At 46.0% G+C, this 26,534-nt stretch overlaps 1 protein-coding gene across 5 annotated transcripts in view; it reads right to left on the reverse strand.

The window, feature by feature from the left end:
* LOC139746336 (uncharacterized) overlaps positions 1-26,534 on the reverse strand; it is a 448,223-nt gene that overhangs the window by 54,169 nt on the left and 367,520 nt on the right. For all 5 annotated transcript variants that reach the window (XM_071657494.1, XM_071657493.1, XM_071657495.1 and 2 more), the window contains 2 exons: positions 19,009-19,146; positions 9,943-12,067 (listed from right to left, as the gene is read on the reverse strand). In XM_071657494.1, the coding sequence (XP_071513595.1) occupies positions 9,943-12,067; positions 19,009-19,146 (2,263 nt within the window). The remainder of the gene's footprint in view (positions 1-9,942; positions 12,068-19,008; positions 19,147-26,534) is intronic.

Consider the following 26,534-nt stretch of genomic DNA (forward strand, 5'->3'; position numbering starts at 1 on the left):
TCAGTACTTAAGGGTCGTACCGTCGTGCTCACGAGTCGTACCGTCGTGCTCGAGGGTTGTACCGTCGTGTTCATCAGTCGTACCGTCGTGCTCGAGGGTCGTACAGTCGTGTTCACGAGTCGTACCGTCGTGCTCGAGGGTCGCACCGTCGTGTTCACAAGTCGTACCGTCGTGCTCGAGGGTCGTACCGTCGTGTTCACCAGTCGTACCGTCGTTCTCGAGGGTCGCACCGTCGTGTTCACGAGTCGTACCACTGCGTCCAAGACATTGTTGCTCAGGCTCTGAGTCAACACTGAGTGAAAGCATCGCTAAAAAGAAAAAATATGATATTTTTGCCTTCCCGTTTTCTGTGAACTCGTCCAAGTGGCCTTGTTGATCGTGCAGATCTGAGCAGCCTTACAGAAGCAGGGTACGGTGGTCTACCTCGGAGGGGTCGTCTCTCACGGCTGCAGACACAACGCCAGTTACGTAATAGTCCCTTCTCTTCTTCCTGACCACCGCGTCCGGTCTCTCTCTCTCTCCCTCTCTCTCTCTAACTCTCTCTCTCTCTCTCTCTCCAGACGACAGACAGCCACTTCTCTGAGGCATGATGCTGTATCGAGAGAGAGAGAGAGAGAGAGAGAGAGAGAGAGAGAGAGAGAGAGAGAGAGAGAGAGAGAGAGAGAGAGAGAGAGAGAGAGACACGCTCACAAGTGCGTCTGACCATCGCGGTCTCCAATGTAAGACGATGGACGGTCGCGGGGTATATGGGGTCGGAGCGTCTTGTGTCGTGGTCGGATGGTTCTGCTACGAGAGCTGCCCTGGAACCATAATTCAAAGACAGAGGAGAAAGAGAGAGTCAGTCATGTCCAGCGTGAGTGAAGCTGGTCTGGCATCACACGCTGGGTAAACAGATGCTCATCCAGGATTCCAGCAGTCGACAGTTAAACGCTACTTCCCCAGTCCACAGTCGAGATAAATGCTACTTTTCCCCAGTCAACAATCGACAGTTAAACGCCCCTTTCCCAGTCCACAGTTGAGATAAATGCTACTTTTCCCCAGTCAACAGTCGACAGTTAAACGCCACTTCCCCAGTCCACAGTCGACGGTCCGCCACCCCTTCTCTCTCTCTCTCTCTCTCTCTCTCTCTCTCTCTCTCTCTCTCTCTCTCTCTCTCTCTCTCTCTCTCTCTCTCACACACACACACACGACACCATCGAAAGCAAAACGACAACTCCCCCCCCCCACCACAAGTGGACAGACAGCTCAACCATTTCTCATTCACGGTCGACAAACACCTCCTCCCTCCGCTATCCCGTCGTGGAGGCGAGTCCCTCACCAAGATCCTCCCCCAGAAGCTAGCTCCAGGAGCTCCGGCGAACGGAAAAAGGACGAGCGGGACTTTCTCATGGACATTCATCCGGAATGGATCTCCGCTGAAGGGAGCCAGATGACGACCCTACTAGCCTCTGCTGGCGTCGACTGAGGGAAGAACGTCTGGTCTTGTGTCATTCACTTCGCTGGTACGCCTACAGTTCTACACATACCCTCCTCTGTGCACAATGCTTCGAAAAAACATCAGTGCCATACATGATTCTATCATTCAATGCACTCATACATAAAAGGATAGGATTTGTTAACTAATATTTGTTTATAAAGTCCATGTTGATGTCTGTGCGGTGTGAGGGTGTGACTACTCATTAGACTAATGACATGGTTAAGATACGGGACAACACGAGTGTAGAAAAGAATAAAGGACTCTTACTTCGTAACACACGCAAATTAGTACACACGCATAATGGTTCCCTTTCACACACACATGAATTACGTAAGGTCTGCCTAGGTTACCTAATTACCCTCCGTCATGAAAATATACCATAACTGGAAAAAAAATAAAAAACTTCGTTTTCCACTATGAGAGAAGGTAAGAACAAAATTCTACAACACATTTCATTGTGGTGTGTTTACAACGAGTCTCCAAAAGCAAGCGAAGGATTTAGTGAGTTTTCTTTTTATTTTTTTTGATGGGTTTTGTTCACAGTGCATAATAAAAGAATCCACTTTTCTAAGTAGGAATTGCCACAGTAGATGAAAAGCGAACACACCTTTGAGCAAATCTGGTTTACATAATACCAGTGGATCCCAGCGGACGGAAAGACGAGGTTATTATACCAGTACCAGCTGTCTCCTGGACCACATGTCCCAGCCTTTAGCACCATCTGTCTCCTGAACCAAACAACCTAGCCTTCACACCAGCTGTCCCTTGGACCACACGACCTAGCCTTCACACCAGCTGTCCCCTGGACCACACGACCCAGCCTTCAGCACCACCTGTCTCCTGAACCACACGACCTAGCCTTCAGCACCAGCTGTCCCCTGGACCACACGAAGTAGGTCTGGGACATTCCAGGATGGGAAAGGATGAGAAGAGACGGTTCAGAAGATGGAGGGAGATTAAAGGTGGTGCCTAGGGAGTTGAGGGGTGATGGAAGGTCGACCATATGACCATGGGGTGGAAGTTATCTAGGATGGTAGAGGGACGCTACCTGGGAAGGAACGGGAGAGGAGGACCAAGACAGTGAGGTGAATGTACAGTGGCTCAAGGTGGTGGGAAAGGGAAGGGAACTTAAGAAAGGGATGGGTTAGTGGGGGGTGAGGGAGGACAGGGGCGGCTCTGGGAAAGGAGGGAAGGGAAGGAGGAGATCTACGAGAGAAGATAGGGAGAAGGGACGGGATGAAGGGAGGCTACTGTAGATGGAAGAGATGAGGGAGGGTCAAATGCATTCCAAGTGGGTGAAGGAAGATGGGAAGCTACGCTATTCTGGACACGGCAGAACCTGCTCACGAGTTCGTTTTGTCCACAAGAAAGGGTCAGACTGAGGCGCTTGGAGTCACCATTTTCTCTTTTTTCATTCCCCTGGCTTACGCCAAGCAGGAAGCTGCCGTCAAGGGTGGAAAAGAAAAGTGCTCGTCTACTGGGGGAGGAGTCCCGCATAGGGAAGACCCGTCGGTAGCGCAGGGACGCTATGAGATCCAGCAAAGTTTTTGGGAGTCCACGGCTGCTGGAGATCGATGGCATATCTTTCGTGTACATGGGGCAGTCCAAGTTCCAAAACTCAAACTCTGTGCGATGGTCTTCGTCAGCTCTTCATGTACAGTTTTAGCGCCACCAAATGACAAATAATGTCATATATTCACTCTTTCGTTAACAAAGAACATCTCTAGAGTCGAATCTATTAAAATTCCATCTTTCTTTTTTTTTTTCTTATTTACGGGATCGCTTTATCGTCAAGCAGTAAGTAAACGGGGCCCTCAATGATGGCTACCAAAACGGGGCCCTCAATCATGGCTACCAAAACGGGGCCCCTCAATGATGGCTACCAAAACGGGGCCCCTCAATGATGGCTACCAAAACGGGGCCCCTCAATGATGGCTACCAAAACGGAGCCCCTCAATGATGGCTACCAAAACGGGGTCCCTCAATGATGGCTACCAAAACGGGGCCCCTCAATGATGGCTACCAAAACGGGGCCCCTCAATGATGGCTACCAAAACGGGGCCCCTCAATGATGGCTACCAAAACGGGGCCCCTCAATGATGGCTACCAAAACGGGGCCCCTCAATGATGGCTACCAAAACGGGGCCCCTATGGCTACCAAAACGGGGCCCCTCAATGATGGCTACCAAAACGGGGCACCCTCAATCATGGCTACCAAAACGGGGCCCCTCAATGATGGCTACGAAAACGGGGCCCTCAATGATGGCTACCAAAACGGGGCCCCTCAATGATGGCTACGAAAACGGGGCCCTCAATGATGGCTACCAAAACGGGGCCCCTCAATGATGGCTACCAAAACGGGGCCCTCAATGATGGCTACCAAAACGGGGCCCCTCAATGATGGCTACCAAAACGGGGCCCTCAATGATGGCTACCAAAACGGGGCCCCTCAATCATGGCTACCAAAACGGGGCCCCTCAATGATGGCTACGAAAACGGGGCCCCTCAATGATGGCTACCAAAACGGGCCCCTCAATCATGGCTACCAAAACGGGGCCCCTCAATCATGGCTACCAAAACGGGGCCCTCAATGATGGCTACCAAAACAGGGCCCCTCAATCATGGCTACGAAAACGGGGCCCCTCAATGATGGCTACGAAAACGGGGCCCCTCAATGATGGCTACCAAAGAAAGTCTAGCTTCTTTTTTTCATCTTTTTCCTCTCCTCCTCCCTTCTCTTTATTCACACCTGGCTATGAGGAGGACTTACGTCCGTGACTTGAGACCATGTTCTATGCAAGAAAAACAAAGAACACATGACAGTATACAATGGAAATAGAGAGAAAGAGACAATATGATGGTCGAGCAGCTACTACATCCAGCCCAACATGTTCAGCTTCATACCACTACCATTACCTTCCCTTCTCCATACTTACTACACTTCATCACTTGTAGTTTACTCTCACATACCTGTACTCCACTTCCCCCACACGTCTGTGGCCCCCATGCTGACAAAGTCCAGTGCTCAAAGATATGAATCACTCGCGTTATTCCATCACATGAAAGGACTTACCATCCCCTATACTTTAAATCTATTGCAAACTCCTTTACTAACGTCTAGTAAGCTGAACTTTAAGGTTTGGAATAACAGAAAAGAGGATCACCCACCCCTCATGCCTGCCCTCCCTTGGCTGAATTTACTGTGGGTCGAGGCGAAGCTGACAACTTTACCTAAAGTGTCACCTAACTTCATCCCAGGATCCCTGGTGGAGCTCGAGAGTGAAAGCCAATGTCTCATAAACAAAGAACCCATCGTCTGCATCAAGTCCCATGTTCCTGGTATATTCAAGACGTCCAGATATTGAAATCGTCCCGACCAAAGCCTCTATCTTAGGGTGACGTACCTTAGATACAAAAGGACAGACACCAAATTTCTTGATTTTAGGCAAAAACTATCTTTCTTGATACGCTTCTCTAGGAATCTGGAGATGGGCCAGGGGCATGTATGTGCGCGTCAGGGTAAGCAAGAACAAAGACAGTGTTCACCGTCATTATCAACGTACATACCACATCCTCTCCACACACGTTCGTCACTGGTATTCGTAATCTATTCAAAAGCCACTTAGATTACTCAGATAGTCATTACCCCCTTCGCTATACGAGCCACAAGGAACTTTTCATCCACATGAAAAACTTTTCAGTCACACAGAGAGAGCGCCACCACAAGACTTAACCTTTTTTCCTCCCCTTGCTGAAGGACACTCCACACACACACACACACTGTATGCTCAAGACACCACCACGAGCCGGTATTCAACCATGTAATGTATGAGGACCAGATCCATCACTGCCAACCCGCCTAAATCGTCTCTTATGACTATAAAATCACAGAATATCACCGCCACTTTCACCCATCACCTCCCAAACGCTGACTCCATTAAGAACTTTTCTTACCTGGCTCTTAGGAACAGTTTCTTTTTTTTTTTTACCACCATCTATGATGTCTTATGAAAATGTTCTCTCATCGTGTTCAGTCATAAAAGGCCTGCGCGAATCGGGAAGAAACCCTGATCAATTTCTTTATATTTTGTTCTATACAGCGGGTTACCCATGACTCAGCTGAGTTTGATACACATCACAGAGCCTACTTACACTGAAGATTCTGCTGAATACTAACCCCCATATATATATGTATATATTATTCTTATATTTATATTCGCCATTTCTGCGTTAGCATGGTAGCGTTAAGAACAGAGGACTGAGCCTTTGAGGGAATATCCTCACTTGGCCCCCTTCTCTATACATACATATGTATATATATGTATATATATATATATACATATATATATACATATGTATATATATATATATATATATATTCTTTTTGTCTATTATACTTAGTCGCTGTCTCCTGCGTCAGCGAGGTAGCGCAAGGAAACAGACGAAAGAGGGGCCCAACCCACCCACTTACATATGTATATATATTCATAAACGCCCACACACGCACATATACAAACATATACATTTCAACGTATACATACATATACATACAGACATAAACATACATACACATGCACATATTCATACTTGCTGCTTTTATCCATTCCCGTCGCCACCCCGCAACACATGAAATAACACCCCCCCACCCCCAGCATGCGCGCGAGATGGCTCTAGGAAAAGACAACAATGGCCACAGTCTCAGTTTCTAGATGTCATGTATAATGCACCGAAACCAAAGCTCCCTTTCCACATCCAGGCCCCACAAAACTTTCCATGGTTTACCCCAGACGCTTCATATGCCCTGGTTCAATCCATTGACAACACGTCGACCATGTATATCACATCATTCCAATTCACTCTATTCCTTGCACGCCTTTCACCCTCCTGCATGTTCAGGCCCCGATCGCTCAAAACCTTTTTCACTCCATCCTTCCACCTCCAATTTGGTCGCCCACTTCTCGTCGTTCCCTCCACCTCTGACACATATATCCTCTTTGTCAATCTTTCCTCACTTATTCTCTCCATGTGACCAAACCATTTCAATACACCCTTTTCAATTCTCTCAACCACACTCTTTTCATTACCACATATCTCTCTTACCCTTTCATCACTTACTCAATCAAACCACTTTACACCACACATTGTCCTCAAGCATTTCATTTCCAACACATCCACCCTCCTCCGCACAACCCTATCTATATCCCATGCCTCGCAACCATATAACATTGTTGGAACCACTATTACTTCAAACATACCCATTTTTGCTCTCCGAGATAACATTCTCGCCTTTCACACACTCTTCAACGCTCCCAGAACCTGCGGCCCCTGCCCCACCCTGTGACTCACTTCCGCTTCCATTGTTCCATCCGCTGCCAAATCCATTCCCAGATATCTAAAACACTTCACTTCCTGCAGTTTTTCTCCATTCACATTTACCTCCCAGTTAGCTTGTCGCTCAACCCTACTGAACTTAATAACCTTGCTCTTATTCACATTTACTCTCAGCTTTCTTCTTTCACACTTTTTACCAAACTCAGTCACCAACTTATGCAGTTTCTCAACCGGATCAGCCATCAGCGCTGTATCATCAGCGAACAACAACTGACTCACTTCCCAAGCCCTCTCATCCACAACAGACTGCATACTTGCCCCTCTCTCCAAAACTCTTGCATTCACCTCCCCAACCACCCAATCCATAAACAAATTAAACAACCATGGAGACATCACGCACCCCTGCCGCAAACCGATATTCAATGGGAACCAATCACTTTCCTCCCTTCCTACTCGGACACATGCCTTACATCCTTGGTACAAGATTTTCACTGCTTCTGGCAACTTAGCACCCACATCATATACTCTTAATACCTTCCACAAAGCATCTCTATCAACCCTATCATATGCCATCTCCAGATCCATAAATGCTACATACAAATCCATCTGTTTTTCTAAGTATTTCTCACATACATTCTTCAAAGCAAACACCTGATCCACACATCCTCTACTACTTCTGAAACCACACTGCTTTTCCCAATCTGATGCTCTGTACATGTCTTCATCCTCTCAGTTAATACCCTCCCATATAATTTCCCAGGAATACTCAACAAACTTATACCTCTGTAATTTGAGAACTCGCCATTATCCCCTTTGCCTTTGTACAATGGCACTATGCATGCATTCCCGCAATCCTCATGCACTTCACCATGAACCATGAATACATTGAATATCCTTATCAACCAGTCAACAACACAGTTATCCCCTTTCTTGATAAATTCCACTGCGATACCATCCAAACACGCCGCCTTGCCGGCTTTTATCTTCCACAAAGCTTTCACTACCTCTTCTCTGTTTACCAAACCATTCTCCCTGACCCTCTCACTTTGCACACCACCTCGACCAAAACACCCTATATCTGCCACTCTATCATCAAACACATTCACCAAACCTTCAAAATACTCACTCCATCTCCTCACTTCAACACTACTTGTTATTACCTCCCCATTAGCCCTCTTCACCGATGTTACCATTTGTTCTCTTGTCTTACGCACTTTATTTACCTCCTTCCAAAACATCTTTTTATTCTCCCTATAATTTGATGATACTCTCTCACCCCAACTCCCATTTACCCCTCTTTTTCACCTCTTGCACCTTTCTCTTGACCTCCTGCCTCTTCCTTTTATACATTTCCCTGTCATTTGCACTACTTCCCTGCAAAAATATCCAAACGCCTCTCTCTTCTCTTTCACTAACAATCTTACTTCTTCATCCCACCACTCACTACACTTTCTAATCTGCCCTCCTCCCACCTTTCTCATGCCACAAGCATCTTTGAGGAAGCCATCACTGCTTCCCTAGATACATCCCATTCCTCCCCCACTCCCCTTACGTCATTTGCTCTCATCTTTTGCCATTCTGCACACAATCTCTCCCGGTACTTCCTCACACAATCCTCCTTTCCAAGCTCACTCACTCTCATCACTCTCTTCACCCCAACATTCCCTCTTTTTTTCTGAAAACCTCCACAAATCTTCACCTTCGCCTCCACAAGATAATGATCAGACATTCCTCCAGTTGCGCTTTTCAGCACATTAACATCCAAAAGTCTCTCTCACGCGCCTATCATTTAACACGTAATCTAATAACGCTCCATAGGTATCTCTCCTACTTACATACGTATACTTAAGTATATCTCTCTTTTCAAACTAGGTATTCCCAATCATCAGTCCTTCTTCAGCACACAAATCTACAAGCTCTTCACCATTTCCATTTATAACATTGAACACCCCATGTACACAATTATATCCTTAACTGCCACATTACTCACCTTTACATTCAAATCACCGATCACTATAACCCGGTCTCGTGCATTAAACCTGCTAACACACTCACTCAGCTGCTCCCAAAACAGTTGCCTCTCATGATCTTTCTTCTCATGACCAGGTGCATAGGCACCAATATTCACCCATCTCTCTCCATCCACTTTCAGTTTTACCTATATCAGTCTAGAGTACTTTCTTACACTCTATCACATGCTCCCGCAACTCCTGCTTCAGTAGTAGTGCTACTCCTTCCTTTGCTCTTTCTCTCACCAGCCCCTGACTTTACTCCCAAGACACACACACACACATATATATATATATATATATATATATATATATATATATATATATATATATATATATACATATATATACATATATATATATATATATTTATTTATTTATTTTTATTTTGCTTTGTCGCTGTCTCCCGCGCTAGCGAGGTAGCGCAAGGAAACAGACGAAAGAATGGCCCAACCCGCCCAGATACACATGTATATACATACACGTCCACACACACAAGTATACATACCTATACATCTCAATGTACACATATATATATATAAACACACAGACATATACATATATACACATGTACATAATTCATAGTCTGCCTTTATTTGTTCCCATCGCCACCCCGCCACACATGGAATAACAACCCCCTCCCCCCTCATGTGTGCGAGGTAGCGCTAGGAAAAGACACCAAAGGCCCCATTCGTTCACACTCAGTCTCTAGCTGTCATGTAATAATGCACCGAAACCACAGCTCCCTTTCCACTTCCAGGCCCCACACAACTTTCCATGGTTTACCCCAGACGCTTCACATGCCCTGGTTCAATCCATTGACAGCACGTCGACCCCGGTATACCACATCGTTCCAATTCACTCTATTCCTTGCACGCCTTTCACCCTCCTGTATGTTCAGGCGGGGGGCCAAAAACCCTCCTCTCCTTGTATTTTAACTTTCTAAAAGGGGAAACAGAATATATATATATATATATATATATATATATATATATATATATATATATATATATATATATATATACAACTCTATATATAATAGTCCTTCAAATACGATAAAAGTTTAGCATCACTGCAGCTGAACAAGAAGAGAAGGGAGGGTGTGTGTGTGGTGGTTTCACTCACCGATGGGGCCGTTCTCCTGCACCTCGCCGTAGATGGTGACGTTGGGGAAGACTGGAGCGTTGTCGTTGACGTCCTTGACCACCACCGTCACCACGGTCTCCGCCACGTGCACCCGCTCTCGCCTCATGTCCAGCATGTGCGCCATCTCGTGTTGGAACTGCTCCTCAGAACTGATGGAGAAGACGTCGCGATCCTGACACCCTCCGCCGTCCGCTGTGAACCCCCTCACGTAGCGGCGGTCCTCTGAGAACTGTTTCAGTGGCTCTTGGTCCAGCGGCAGCCCATGCTGTGGCAGTGGGTCTTCTACTTCACGTTTACTGAGGGTTGCTCCAACGGCTTTTGCCTCTCTCCCTCCTTCCTCTGGTTCGACATTGCCAGAGGCTCCAGAAGTCGAGTCACGTTCGCTTCTCGTCGATGTCGCCGTGCTTGCGGTACTCAGAGCGGAGAGGTTTTCGCAATATTTGTCATCCGAGACTTCGTGAGATCCATCCATAGGAGCAGATTCAGTAGCGTGCGTCCTTCTGTTAAAATTCCCTCGAGTTCCAGGAGGTTCACGAAGGCTGTATGGGCGTTCTTCTACGCCATTCATGGATGGCTTTGCTACCATAGACAGCGTTGCGTTAACTTTGTGACATCGTTCGGGTTCTAAAATTCCAGATACCTTTTGGTTAGCATCGATCGTTTCGTCTTCGAAGTAACTCTGTGGAGCCTCCGACTTCAAGAACCCTCGAACAGACAGGAGTCTTCGGCGAGCTCCAAATTGTTGATGTTTCCTGTGCATTATATACCTGGGTCTCAGGAGCCTTTGTCTCTCCGGTTTGTCTTCTGTGTGGACACTCTCCTGGAAGTGCTGGTCACCATGGTCCCTTGAAAACTCCAAGGACTCATCATTGTTCCAGTTCGCCGGAATAAACTTGTGGAGAGTTTTATGGCTCCCGATCTGGAATCCATAGTCTGAATGAGGAGATATGCTGGGTAGTTCCAGTATCCTTCCAGCGTCATTGGGTTTCGCGTCTCCCGACATGTCCTCCTTCGTGTGCCGGTGATTATTGTCTCTTAACTTCCTCTTCTTCCCAGAAGTTCTCCTCCTCTTCTGGGTGAAGTCCTCTCTCTTCCCCGGCGCTTTAGACGTCAGATTTTCCATCTCATTTCTACTAGACAATTCACTCGTTTCCTTGACATTTGTTTCGTCCCTTTCGTATATGAAGTACACCTGTTTATTTCCCGATATCGGCACGTCTCTCTCCTTCTTCTGTCCTCTCCTCTTCTGTCGTCCGTCCGTCTTAAGGTTATCTTCGTCCTGTTCCTCTGTCTCCTCTTCGTCTTTCACTTGCAGCTCAATGCCATGTGGTTCAAAATGACCTTGAGTGAGTGAGTGTCGATTCTTTGGTCTCCTCGGGTCCTGAAGCAAGAGATACTCATCTTGTTCTCGTAAGTTTGGCTCCTGTGACAAGAAATGACCGTCTGAGTAATCCCTGGGTGCTGATGACGCGACAGAGCGATCCTTCGGTGGCAAAATAGGATCCTGTGAGATGAAGTTGAGCTTCTGTAGTTCTTCTGCGTCCTGGGCGAGGTCATACTGACCCTGAGTGCTCCCTGGTGGCCTTGAGAGAGTTCCTGTGTCCTGGGCGAGGTCATACTGAGCCTGAGTGCCCCCTGGTGGCCTTGAGAGAGTCCCTGTGTCCTGGGCGAGGTCATGCTGACCCTGAGTGCCCCCTGGTGGCCTTGAGAGTGTCCCTGTGTCCTGGGTGAGGTCATACTGACCCTGAGTGCCCCCTGGTGGCCTTGAGAGAGTCCCTGTGTCCTGGGCGAGGTCATACTGACCCTGAGTGCCCCCTGGTGGCCTTGAGAGAGTCCCTGTGTCCTGGGCGAGGTCATACTGACCCTGAGTGCCCCCTGGTGGCCTTGAGAGAGTCCCTGTGTCCTGAGAGAGGTCATACTGACCCTGAGTGCCCCCTGGTGGCCTTGAGAGAGTCCCTGTGTCCTGGGAGAGGTCATACTGACCCTGACTGACCCTGGGGTGTCTGGAGACCGAAGCCATGGAAGGCGACATCCACTGTCCATCCCGCACCTGAACCTTCACTTTCCAGGTGCCACGGCCCAGGGGAGGGTCACGGTCCAGAGCCTGGAATGATAAAGGAATAAAAGAAATAAGAAAATATGCAGTAGACCCTGGAAGGATAAATGAATAAAGAGAAGATAATCATGAGAAACTATGTGGTACAGCACACGTTTCGTTACCAACACATCTGATGTCATGGCGGTCAACTCAGATAACAAAGCTTTAGCAAAGCTTTAGCAGTCAGCTCAGACGACAAAGCTTTATCCTTTCTTCTTCTGGTGGCCAAGAGGTTCTGGCGAACGCGAAACACCTGGAATACATTTGAATGTTTGCTCTTCGGCTAACTGAAGGTGGAACTCGTTTTCTATTTGAAGGTCAAGGTTGAACCAACCTCAGTGGTACGCGCCTCTACATCGCGCACCTCCGTAAACATAACCGCTGAACAAACTTAATGCTAATGTGCGTCTCGTTTCTGCGCCTCCACATTACCACTGTTCGCCTTTCTTATATACTGAAGATCCGTGTTATAGGAATGCAGCTTCTACCATAAGGTAACACTAAATTGTACGTTAGGTAGCACGTATTGAGTAGATGTACGAGAGATGACCAACATCGACTGAAACTTTTATCAGTGAGAAATAAAGTATAAGTTACTGATGTTCGTACTTATAAGCGATGTTTTCTTAAAGAAATAAGACAGTTTTATAACGTATCATACAAAGTAGCGATAGAAATCATGTTTCACCTTCGCTATAAAGTGAAGCTTCCATATATACATATATATATATATATATATATATATATATATATATATATATATATATATATATATATATATATATATATATATACTTTTCCAGAATATGACCATATACCAAAGCAATACTTTCAAGGCATTTCTTAAGGGGTTTTCATTACTTGGGGCAAAGACTCATGGAATATTACAATTCTTATCACTATATAAAAAAGCCTTAAGGGTCCGAGTTGTTTGGGGCAAAAATGGCTTTTTGCTACTGACTACTGGAGGAGAATGAAGCGCCTTCTGAGGGTGGGGGAGAAGGAATACCCCATTAATGAGTATGTTAAAAGATGACCTCATTATTCTTACACTTCAACAGCAAAAACAAAAACAAAGCCCTTGCATATACAGACTCGCACAAAGGACCGAATTTGGAATAGTTCCAGCATGCGAGTGTTCTTTTTATTCAACACGTCTTCTGAAATATTTTGCGGGCTTGAGCTAAGCTTCTCCGGGGATTAAAACTTCTATCCAGGGAATGATTACCTAAAAGCTGAGTCCAAGAGTTTATTGCCCCCAGAGACAGCAGGGCGTCACGGGATTTCACTTTGTGTGTTAAGAGGTACACGAGTTTTACACTCGTGTTGCTCCATCTCTTAAGCCCGTATATATTCATGTATGTATATATGTACTCAAATGCACGTTTACACACACATATCCCAGCCTATTCCAGGTAACCATTCTAACACCTAGCCCCTAAGAGAGGATGAACAGCTGGGTGAACTGTGGACAGACTGCCGCGACCAGGATTCGAACCCTATATGAGTTTGCCCCCCCCCCCCCACCCCAAGGCGACCCGTGCATGCTAACCGCTGCACCACGGAGGCCCCAAGGTGTCAGGTAGTGTCAGCTCGGTACAACATGATATATGTCAGTGTTACACAGCCACCGTAAGCGAGCCTCAGCCATTTCACTGTGGCACGAACATACATGGATGTACGAGACGGTAATCCGTGCGCCCTTCATCATCTTAATCCCTTCAACACGGCGGTATGACCCGGGAGCATAATGACACTGTGTGACCCATTTCGTGTGCCCATGTCTTGGCAGTTGACCTGACCTGACATGACATGATTTGACGTGACCTGACCTGACCACTGACTCTTCCTCATCTGGTCCAGATATAAAGCTTTGTCCAAGACATCGAGTGCGATTCTCCTCCTCGACATTCAGTGCGGAAGCTGATGTAAATGTTTTCCATTCCATTAACAAGACGATTATCATATTCTACTAATCCGTCAGGAACCTCAAGGATATCAAACTTTAGTCATATACTCAGAACTTGAAGCATTCCTATTCTTATAATGGACATTACAAGTGTAAAATACATTCAACATTCCTCAACAATTCACTCCATCGTAATTCCAATTTTCACTTACCACTGGAACTCCTGCCTCCAAAGTCAGTGCCCAATCTTTCTAATCACATGACGATCATCATATTCTACTAATCCGTCAGGAACCTCAAGGATATCAAACTTTAGTCATATACTCAGAACTTGAAGCATTCCTATTCTTATAATGGACATTACAAGTGTAAAATACATTCAACATTCCTCAACAATTCACTCCAATTCCAATTTTCACTTACCACTGGAACTCGTAAGACTACCAACACATGGCAGCCACGGGATGGCTCTAAGGTCCAATTAGTCAGGAGAGTCTTGAGCCGCTGTTAACCAGTATTGCAGGTTCTAACACCGGTTGGGAACCAATGACCCATAAATGGATTCTCCTGCAAATGACTGACGCTGTCGATTGGAATGCGACGGTGTTATTGTCGTAGCAACACCAGCATCGCTGGTAGACGCTGGTACATCTGGCCCTCTGTGACCAAACGCCACATGCGTAGTGAGAGTCTAGCATGTCTCTTAAGAATTATTCTCAGCACCTGAAGAAGGTGAGTTAAAAGATTTTTTTCTTTAAGGTTGGCGGGTGTGGTAGTTTGAAGATGATGGCCTTCAATGACCCTGCTGAACAATTCACAGGCTTAACAAGCCTAAAACCAACCAATCATAAACCATAGGGACTAATCTTCATTAACTCTGGGACAGTTTATGCTAGTACTGGCACACACGACCCGTATGAATTTGCTGAAAGAAAACGAGAAACATCCTCTCAGCGAAGCGACACGGTCCAAGGCTGCGCTGTTGCCATTGTGTCACGAGGAATTACATGTAATTCTTACTTAGAAACCTTATGTAAAACTGGTACCGATTTATTACCGAACGGAAACAACTGCTATGAAAATTGGTATGGAGACATACCCCAAAATCTCACATATTGGGATAAAAACGTTGAGAATCTTAGGCCACATTTTTGCGGGAAGATGGGGCCTTCCACCCAATTTGAAATCCCAGACGATTGGTTTCCCTCCGGTCCAATCCTCTTATCTTTTCACAACGGGAAAGATGACTCGAGAATCGAATTCGATATCTGCTGGTCCTCGAGGGAGTTAGACACTCTGTGGCCACCAGGTCGTTATCTGAGCCAGCGCCCTGGCCCACCCTCTCCCACTCATCTGTGGCCATGCTATCGGCATTTGAGGCGTACCCCTAACCCCCTAGTCTGTGGCCACGATATCGGATTCTGAGGCCGGCTGACCCATGAAAATTGTTAATAACACTTTTTTTTTCCCGAATATTTTCCTATTCAATTTTTTTTTTGTCTTTTTTTCAGGTTTGAGGTTGAAGTTAGGGATGTCACCCTATCTTTCGAGCCTCGTGTAAGCCCTTATTTACCTCCTACTCTCTCTCTCTCGATTTCATTCATATGTAACAGATTTATCTTTCATTTCCGTGTCGATAAATTTTGCCAGGAGTTCCTACACCTTTGAGGATACCCTACGTGTCAAGGAGCAGATTTCTGCTTATAGCACCAATGGCAATATGTATGTATATATGTAAGTATATATGTATGTATCTAACATACGAAGCCCCAAGCTTGGGAACCACTGTTTTGATATAAGTTGTTAAATCTTAATCCTATTATGATGCAATGTTCTGGAGACTCAAATTTTCTTTGGCGCCACACACACACACACACACACACACACACACACACCTCGCCTGACACCTGATTTGCCGCTTAACTTTCAAACTACGTCACGAGACAGAACCAATCAGGCCGTCCGCAACGAAGCAAACAATGGTTCCCTTAACTCCCGAACAATTTCAGCACAATAACTCTCAATTCTCTCCTCCACCCTCCTCCAGCGCCACTCCCCCAACACGACACCCCCTGCTGCGCTCTCAGTTCTCTCCTCCACCCTCCTCCAGCGCCACTCCCCCAACACAACACCCCCTGCTGCGCTCTCAGTTCTCTCCTCCACCCTCCTCCCCCAACACGACACCCCCTGCTGCGCTCTCAGTTCTCTCCTCCACCCTCCTCCAGCGCCACTCCCCCAACACAACACCCTCTGCTGCGCTCTCAGTTCTCTCCTCCACCCTCCTCCAGCGCCACTCCCCCAACACAACACCCTCTGCTGCGCTCTCAGTTCTCTCCTCCACCCTCCTCCAGCGCCACTCCCCCAACACAACACACCCTCTTCTGCGCTCTCAGTTCTCTCCTCCACCCTCCTCCAGCGCCACTCCCCCAACACAACACACCCTCTGCTGCGCTCTCAGTTCTCTCCTCCACCCTCCTCCAGCGCCACTCCTCCAACACAACACCCCCTGCGCTCTCAGTTCTCTCCTTCACCCTCCTCCAGCGCCACGCCCCCAACACAACACACCCTCTGCTGCGCTCTCAGTTCTCTCCTCCACCCTCCTCCAGCGCCACTCCTCCAACACAACACCCCCTGCGCTCTCAGTTCTCTCCTCCACCCTCCTCCAGCGCCACTCCCCCAATACAACACACCCTCTGCTGCGCTCTTTCTAATTTGAATCTGGCAACAGTCACCAACTCCGACGCTCTGTGGGATTGGCTGTTTTCTTTCGCTGATACGGAATGGTCTCCCTAAATAGTGTGTGTGTGTGAGAGAGAGAGAGAGAGAGAGAGAGAGAGAGAGAGAGAGAGAGAGAGAGAGAGAGAGAGAGAGAGAGAGAGAGAGAGAGAGAGAGAGAGAAATATGAATGCTCGTCTCTGTCATACACACACACATTTCCTTGCTCAACACTTTGCCAGGATACATTTTGATTTCTTAGATCGACAGACACAGCATATATCTTTTTGAGCCCCAGAGTCAGTCATTGGCATTCCAGGAACACAGGAGAATAGCACAGATGAGTTACCACACACACACACACACACCCTTGACACACACCACCCATCCATGATGAATGCGTTGATTTCCATACAGCAGCTTCTCACGCACTCACCAAACTCTCATTCATCCCACTGCACATAACAACACTACAACTGTCCAGTCTGACATACCCCATCTTCTGCCACACACACACACACACACACACACACACACACACAATACCACCACACCCTACACTCACCACATACATACACACACACACACACACACACACACACACACACACAAAGACACTCACCTTACCATCCCTCACAACACCTTGAGGGGGCCTCATCGTCAGTGGCTGTCAGTTTATATAGCCTACGTCCTCCACCTAACAGTCTCTGACCCGAGTGTTTCCTCGACTGCCCATCCAATTAAACAGGATGAGCGCCCCTGGGCCAATAACACCACCATTGAGGTCCCCTGGACACAAACACAGACACACAACACAGTGTCTCTCTCTCTCTCTCTCTCTCTCTCTCTCTCTCTCTCTCTCTCTCTCTCTCTCTCTCTCTCTCTCTCTCTCTCTCACCCTAGTTTAAGCCTTGACGGACGCGGCTCTGATGTTGGGAGAGCGTGAGAGGCGCGTAATACACCAAGCTATTGACATTTCCTGCGGTTTCCACGAGCCGGATAAACACACCATGTACTGCTCAGAGGGCAGGCGAGGAGCCTTGCTGACCTCATCATTAACACCAGGAGTCCAGATAGTTCCAGGATCAAGTACCAGGGCAGGGCTGGAAGTCCCTAGACACTACAGAAGCCACATATTATGTACTAGGGCAGGTACCATAACTCCCTTAGGCGATATGTAAGACACAAACATAGTACGACCCCAGGTACTGTAACCTCCTTAGATGATATGGAAGACAGAGACATGGTACTAGGGCAGGTAAGGTAACTCCCTAGTCAGTGTGGAGGACCCAAGCAGTGTAGTACTAGGAGATTGTGAGGTTGTCCTGGCGTGTGCTCGACCGTGCTACCATCTGACATTACCCACCGTGAAGACATTACGTTGCACCATACAAACACTCCCTCCAGCACTGGTGTCCCAGGGTGTCCTACAGTGTCTGGTGACTGCCACAGTGTTCCTGTGGTGTGGTGGCCCTCCCTCCGTCGTCGTTGGCACCAGCTGAGTTAGCTAAGCGTGGGGGCTGAGGTGGAGGCTGCCTGGCTGGCCCTAGTGTCATTCATCATCCAGCAAGAACATGTGCCGCTTTTTATCATGCAATGCTGTGATGTAGCGTGGCAGGATAGTTTCCATGAGGAGTCTTGTATTCCCCCAACACACACACACACACACAGTTTCCGAAACACCAGAGCATCAGAGAATGTTCAGAATATATATATATATATATATATATATATATATATATATATATATATATATATATATATATATATATATATATATTGGAAAGGATTACAATTTTTCGCGTGATCAAGATATTCCTATGAGTCCACGGCGAAATATAGGTATATATATATATATATATATATATATATATATATATATATATATATATATATATATATATATATATATATATATAAGCTGGAGGGTCAACAGCAACAGTGGGGTCAACATGGTCAGCATCAGCAGTAGGGTCAGTACGGTCATCATCGGGTCAGCAGGAAGAGGTCAGTAAGGTCAGCAGTAGCCAGAGAGCAATATGGTGAAGACTGACCCTGAGCAGGAGGAGGAGGTCAGTAAGGTCATCAGTAGCCAGAGAGCAGTAAGGTGAAGACTGACCCTGGGCAGGAGGAGGTCAGTAAGGTCATCAGTAGCCAGAGAGCAATATGGTGAAGACTGACCCTGAGCAGGAGGAGGAGGTCAGTAAGGTCATCAGTAGCCAGAGAGCAATATGGTGAAGACTGACCCTGAGCAGGAGGAGGAGGTCAGTAAGGTCATCAGTAAGGTCATCAGTAGCCAGAGAGCAATATGGTGAAGACTGACCCTGAGCAGGAGGAGGTCTCCGGTGTGAGGGTTGATGGTGAAGTAGGCGTCGCTGGGGGAGTGAGCGTCCACACCCTCGCCTCCCACACTATACACCAGACCCTCCTGGTCCACTGTGTCTGGGTCCTCAGCCACGACCTGCAACACACCACACATACAAATATTAGTACCAACAATACCAACAAAGAGATCATTATACTGATTGTTTTACACACACACACACACACACACACACACACACACACATGTATGAGTAGATAGAAAACATGTCAGTTCGGGCCTAAATTTCTAATCAAGGCCAGGCCGCGAAGGAACTAAACAGCTTCTGGAGTACGTGGGGAAAAGAAAAAAACCTGCCTTTTGAAAACGGGTCAGACAGTAACTGTTATAGGAGAGCCATGAGGAGGGGGGGAGAAAATTTCCAAAGCTTAGGTGTGTAAGGAAAGAAACAGACGATACATTGGACCTTTCTTCGCTTGCCAAAGGCCAAGCAGTAATCGTGTGATGCAGTAGCGCGCATGAGCATCGTACTGTTTACTTCATAGCACAGACTGAGGTGCAACAATAAGATCTGGACCCTGCATGTTTCTCCTCTTTTGTTTATATACGAAGGCTAGCCACATGAGGATTGACCGTTACACTATTTTCTTTCTTTTGTAGAATCTTCTTCTTTCTCTGGTCTTCAGCTTGACCTATGACCTTCCTACCTACAGCAGTCCGGTCAACAGATACGCCAGAGGGACTTCATTTAATCCCAGCTGTATTCTAAGATCATTATTCTACCTTTCAACTTAGATGGCTGGCCATGACCTGGGTATGATTCTGTACCCGTCAGGTCTACTAAAAAAATCTATAGATAACAGAAAAAGAACCAGAATTGAGGACTAAGACAAACTGGTCAAGTAAAATTCTGCGGGATTATCTGGACGAAATAATGAGAAGTGTTACAGTTGAGAGATAATGAGCAGTGTTACAGTTGAGTGATAATGAGCAGTGTTACAGTTGGGTGATAATGAACAGTGTTACAATTGAGTGATAATGAGCAGTGTTACAGGTGAGTGATAATGAGCAGTGTTACAGTTGAGTGATAATGAGCAGTGTTACAGTTGAGTGATAATGAGCAGTGTTACAGTTGAGTGATAATGAGCAGTGTTACAGTTGAGTGAATAATGAGCAGTGTTTCAGGTGAGTGATAATGAGCAGTGTTACAGTTGAGTGAATAATGAGCAGTGTTACAGTTGAGTGATAATGAGCAGTGTTACAGTTGAGTGAATAACCTGCTGAATTACCAATGTATATTTTTGCCGAATCAAACTGTCACCACGCGAACGCAATGTGGCAGTTTCTGGACATGTAGAAGCAAATTCTAGGAATCTTTGTGCCAAATATCAACAACATAGGCTGAAATGCTAGAGAAAATAGGTCAAAAATTGAAAATTTGCTTTTTTAGTGATCTTTAATCTCTTTATATCATTCTTCAATATTATTTCAGACACAGAAATACGTAAACATGCTTAACAGAATTAAGCAATTATGGACTTAAATGATCACCAGACAATAACGACTATGGAAAAAAAGACATGGTAGTTGTTAACCTATGGCCATGAAAGAGGGCTAAACCTGGTCTTCCCAAATTTTTCATGTATGTGAGGGATGCGGAGACACATCATTCTCTCAAATTCCATGACCATTAGTTGAAACCTGACCAAGTTATGGCCAAAGAAGCTAGGAGGTGTGATTTCTGTTGATATTTGGCCCCTTAGATATTCGAAAATTTTCACATCACAAATTTGATACATTCCCAGTGAAAAACATGAACCTTACATGTCCTGAAAATTTTAACTAACCAATAAGCAATGCAATCACCCACTTTGTTAAGAATTTCAACTGTAATCCTATCCACTCCAGCCGCTTTGACGCTCTTCATCTTACGCAAGGCTTTTACCACCTCTTCTCTTTTCGCCAAATTACTTGCCATGAATCTTCCACTTCTCATACGTCCACGTCCAAAGCATCCCACATCTGCCACCTAATCATCGAACACATTCAACAATCCATCAAAGTACTTACTCCATCTCCTCTTCACCTCATTTCTGCTTGTTACCACTTCCCCATTTATTCCCTTTAGCGATGCTTCTATCTATTCTCTTGTTTTCTCACAGTATTAACCTTCTTCCAAAGTGCACTCCTTCCGCCGACCTTTGCCAACACATAAGAGATACATGCCCACCTATACAATTAGAGATGTTTCTCCACCTACAGAACAAGTTTTGGGATGTTAAAGCTTGTCTGTCATTACTGACGTAACAGTATAAGACAATCTATGAAAAAGAACGAATGTCTGTTGTTACGTAATATTCTAACAGCTCACAGAAGACGCATACGTCAATGACATATCATCATGGCAGCCTTGACTGTGGGGTCATTTGAATGCTAACACAACAGTACATATTTCCTTAACCAGGAATCAAGGATTAGTGCCACCGAGACTTCTATGTAATGAGAATAGAAAATGTGTATATTGTCTATATGATGTTTATGATATCTATCTATCTATCTATATACATATATATATATATATATATATATATATACATATATAATATATATATATATATATATATATATATATATATATATATATATATATATATATATATATATATATATATATTTCTTTTTTTCATTATAATTACATTTTGCTTTGTCGCTGTCTCCCGCGTTAGCGAGAGAGCGCAAGGATACAGACGAAAGAATGGCCCAACCCACCCACATACACATGTATATACATACACGTCCACACACGCACATATACATACCTGTACATTTCAACGTATACATACATATACGTACATAAACATATACATATATACACATGTACATAATTCATACTTGCTGCCCTTATTCATTCCCGTCGCCACCCCGCCACACATGAAATGACAACCCCCTCCCTCCGCACGCACGCGAGGTAGCGCTAGGAAAAGACAACAAAGGCCACATTCGTTCACACTCAGTCTCTAGCTATCATGTATAATGCATCGAAACCACGAATGAAAAAAGCCACCTTTGACAAGTCTGTATTACTGGAAGTACAGTCTCGTAATATAACCTCTTACTCCTAAAGGAGTCACCTTTCCCTGCCACTGGATGTAGGGTAGCCTTTTACCGCAGTAAGCCTTCAGAACGAAGTCTTGTGTAACAATAAGACTCTCTCTCTCTCTCTCTCTCTCTCTCTCTCTCTCTCTCTCTCTCTCTCTCTCTCTCTCATATAAATTAGTCCAGGACAATTTGAATTCAACACCTCAAGAATCTGTGGAGGACGATGTAATATATATATATCCCTTACTCCATACTACCTTCACTCGCCTCCAAAGCCCCATCTCCCTTACCGCTCACTTAAAAAACCTCCAAATCACCTCCTCCGAAGTTTCCACATCTTAGAACCCATTCTCCCCCCTACACCAGGCCGGATACCTAGAGAGATAATCCTAACCCCTATCTGGGACAGCCAGATCTCCTTTATAAAAGATCCAGATTACCTTTTTTTTTTCCCTACGACGCTCCTAACACCCGAGGCGGATCCTTAGTCCATCTTAGTTCTAGGGAACAGGAGCCTGTGGCTCAGAATCTCTCCACACAAGTCTTGGTAAACTGTGTGAGATGAGGGAGAGGTGCGTATGTCGTCAGGCTCTGGTAACACTGCTATTAGGAGTGATGACACACGACAAGGGGGGAAAGAAAATGAGTACACGTTAATCAAATGGTGGTCTTGCTTTAACTTCATGAGGAGGAGACTATGTTCCGTGGGGCATGACTCTCTCTTCCGTGTCAAGGGCCGAGCCAGCATCAGACTCGATATATACGCACACACACACACACACACACACACACACACACACACACACACACATATATTAACGAATGAGAAGAGAGTGATAGTGTTCGTAAGGCGTGTATGCTTTCACAGTACTAGTGTGGTCTGATATGCTGGTAAGTTAATATTTTCTTACAGTAGGACTAGTAGACTAACCATCAATACCATTAGGATCAAATAACATAAGACGTCTGCTGCTGTAACTTCGCCTTACTTGCTCCTGTTCGAGACGTAGCCACCTGCTTGTTACCAGCAAGGTCAAGATTTATTCTTTTTTTTTGATCGACGGGGGAAATTTTTTCTTCTTCTATTCCCCCAGCGAAAGCTCTCGAAATCTCCAGACGCAAACCTCATTACACCTTGACTCGTTTCTTCCCCCCTCCACACCATCTTACCAAGTGACTCGTAAAATTCCGTGGAAGCTGCATTTATCGTCAACCTAATTCTAGATTTCATTTCTCAATATCTTACCTCTAGTCTCCAATGCTATAAAGCCTAAACTCTTTTTTCTTTTGTGTCTGTCCAGATCACAGACGTGATGAAGACAACTCTTAAGATATTCAGCGTTACGATCCGCTGTTACGGTTAAAGGCTGAATGAAGTGACTAACACGCCAGAGAGAGAGAGAGAGAGAGAGAGAGAGAGAGAGAGAGAGAGAGAGAGAGAGAGAGAGAGAGAGAGAGAGAGAGAGAGAGAGAGAGAGAGAGAGAGAGAGAGAGAGAGAGAGAGAGCCGCTAGATTTCCTCCCTCCTGGGAAGGCGAGATGAGACGGGTAGATAAAAGTGATCAGCTAGACCAGCCAACGAGCGCCCGTACAGCAGACGATAAGGATGGTCCACGATAGCGAAGGAGTCCTTGAGGAAGATCGCCCATGACTGCGAAAATAACTGTGTTGATGGGTTAAGGAGAAAACTCGGGGCATTAGGGACGATTGGGTGTTTATAGGTTAGAGAAGAGTCACTTGGGAACATTAAAGGCTACGGAGATGGGGGGGATAACAGACTCAAGGAGAGGGAGAGGAAGTCGGGAATGAAAACAGGCAAAATGTTGCAAGAATATTGAGGTGTGAACTCTGGAAAACGCAATGGACATAATCAAGGAAGTCTTGAACACAAGCAAAGGGCTCGGGAAACAGGCGTCTTGTGTCCTCGATCAGAAGGATATGAAAAAAAAAACGAAACTTCGACATGGTATCAGAAATAAACTTCGACAAGGTCGTTGTCGTCTGCAAAGCCCTTCAGAGCTACCCTCACATCACCACTAGACTCGAACCTCCTCAGATCAGCGTTCGAGACAGTCGTCGTCTGCAAAGTCACAAAGAGTTACCTCACATCGCCCCACAACCCATGAGCCTCCTTCGGCCAGCGTTCGAGACGTCCGTCTTCGGCAAAGCCACAAAGAGCACCTCCTCTTGAACCTCCTCCAGCCAGCGTTACTACTCCTCTCTCTCCACAGTGTTGCTGTGCTCAGCACTCACCCATGAGACATAAGATTCATTCATTATGAAGGGGAAGGACTGAGAACGGGCCCTCGTCGAAGGACACTCGCACCAAATAATCTATGAAATATAATTTTTCAGACGCATATGAAGGGACATGATGACGGTTGCTCTGGGTAGCAGGGCGAAGCTCAACACTCTTCACTTTTTACCTCAGACACTAAGAAGACTGATCTCTCTCTCTCTCTCTCTCTCTCTCTCTCTCTCTCTCTCTCTCTCTCTCTCATACTTGGCCTCGAATCCCACTGACACCTTTCTTCGGGCATGGACAGAGATGGTATCCCCTCTGCGTGTGAACCTCTTGTTGACAGGGGATTTAGCGGATCCAACTGCACTTGTGAGTATTTCTGAACATTGTATCCCTCTTTTTGTATCCCTCTTTTTGTATAAGTCAATATCATGGGGGCTTTCCCTCCCTCAGTAACATGTATGTCTCTGGGCAGAGATAGCGAGATGAATTTACCTTCTGCACATCTCGTTATTTAAGATCCAATCAAGCGGCGTCCTTCAACTAGAAGTTATATATCAAGAAGTCCTAAAATTGCTTTCTCTCGTCCGTTAACTGTGTAATGAACACGACAATAAACCTCTGAATGAGAAGATTAATGCGTATGCCAAGACGTGGCACAGAGAGTTATAGACGTACCTCACTGTGTGGAGGTACAGAGGTTACGAACCTACCATATTGGCTGTACCGCACACAGATCTACAGGTATAAACAGGTTAAAAAAGGAACATTCAATGCAGAAATAGAGAATCGAAGACGTAGTGTCACAAAGACTATTTTTGTGTGGTTTGGATTTCCTATCTCTCTGTCACACACAAACACACACACCCACACACACACACACACACCTACCCACCCACCCACACACACACACACACACACACACTCGTCTCTCTCTCTCTCTCTCTCTCTCTCTCTCTCTCTCTCTCTCTCTCTCTCTCTCTCTCTCTCTCCGTCTCCTTTCCCATGCTTAAACACTTTCTAGGGTCATCTACTAACGACCCTTCTTTCTCTAAGATAACGAACCATCATGTCAGAAAGCTGGGGGCCTCTGTACATACATTGTGTTGGTGCATTTTTTTGCTCTTCGATAGTCGGCCTACGTTCACTTAATCCCCTTCCTCCCCTCCGCACAGTCATCATCGTTTCTACGTTCGTTAAACTAAACCTAGAAGATTATCCTCTCCAACATCTCTTATTATCCATCTACCTCATTCCCATCCACGAATCTCATACGTCAAAGCCACTGAGAGCCACCTCACATCACCAGTAGACTCGAACTTCCTCAGATCAGCGTTCGTAGCCACTGAGAGCCACCTCACATCACCACTAGACTCGAACTTCCTCAGATCAGCGTTCGTAGCCACTGAGAGCCACCTCACATCACCAGTAGACTCGAACTTCCTCAGATCAGCGTTCGTAGCCACTGAGAGCCACCTCACATCACCAGTAGACTCGAACTTCCTCAGATCAGCGTTCGTAGCCACTGAGAGCCACCTTACATCACCAGTAGACTCGAACTTCCTCAGATCAGCGTTCGTAGCCACTGAGAGCCACCTCACATCACCAGTAGACTCGAACCTCCTCAGATGAGCGTTCGTGAGGGCCGTCGTCTACAAAGCCACAAGTGTTACCTCACATCGCCACAACCACTCATGCGAGAACGTGTTACTCGAACCGTCTTCAGCGCAACACCCTGGCTCTCTAAACCCCGTTGAGTGTTTCCACGAACGACTCTCCCTCCAGACCACACTACACCACTTCGAAGGACACCCCTACCAGGAAAAGCTATAAACACAAATACTCAATGAAACTCCTGTCTCCTTACGCGTTCATGTTTACGTAAATGACAGTTCTATGAGCCATGGAACGCTGGTGATTGTATTTGGTCTTTCCTTTCCTACAGTCTCTGATGAACCTTTGCTCTGCCTGCTAGCCACTTTGAGTCCCCGTGATACGCCAAAAGCACCATTCTTTTTTCTTCCTCTTCACACCTTCTCTGAGACAGTTGCCCTCCACACGCGAGATAGTCCAAAAGGCTTTTTCTCCTAACTTATTATTCCGCTACTTTACCAGGACGCCACAAGACACCACAACACCGCATTCTACGACGCCACATCATACCACACCACAGTGAATCATGCAGT

This window comes from Panulirus ornatus, chromosome 64 (assembly GCF_036320965.1).
Source record: "Panulirus ornatus isolate Po-2019 chromosome 64, ASM3632096v1, whole genome shotgun sequence".
In the NCBI taxonomy this organism is placed as follows: domain Eukaryota; kingdom Metazoa; phylum Arthropoda; class Malacostraca; order Decapoda; family Palinuridae; genus Panulirus; species Panulirus ornatus.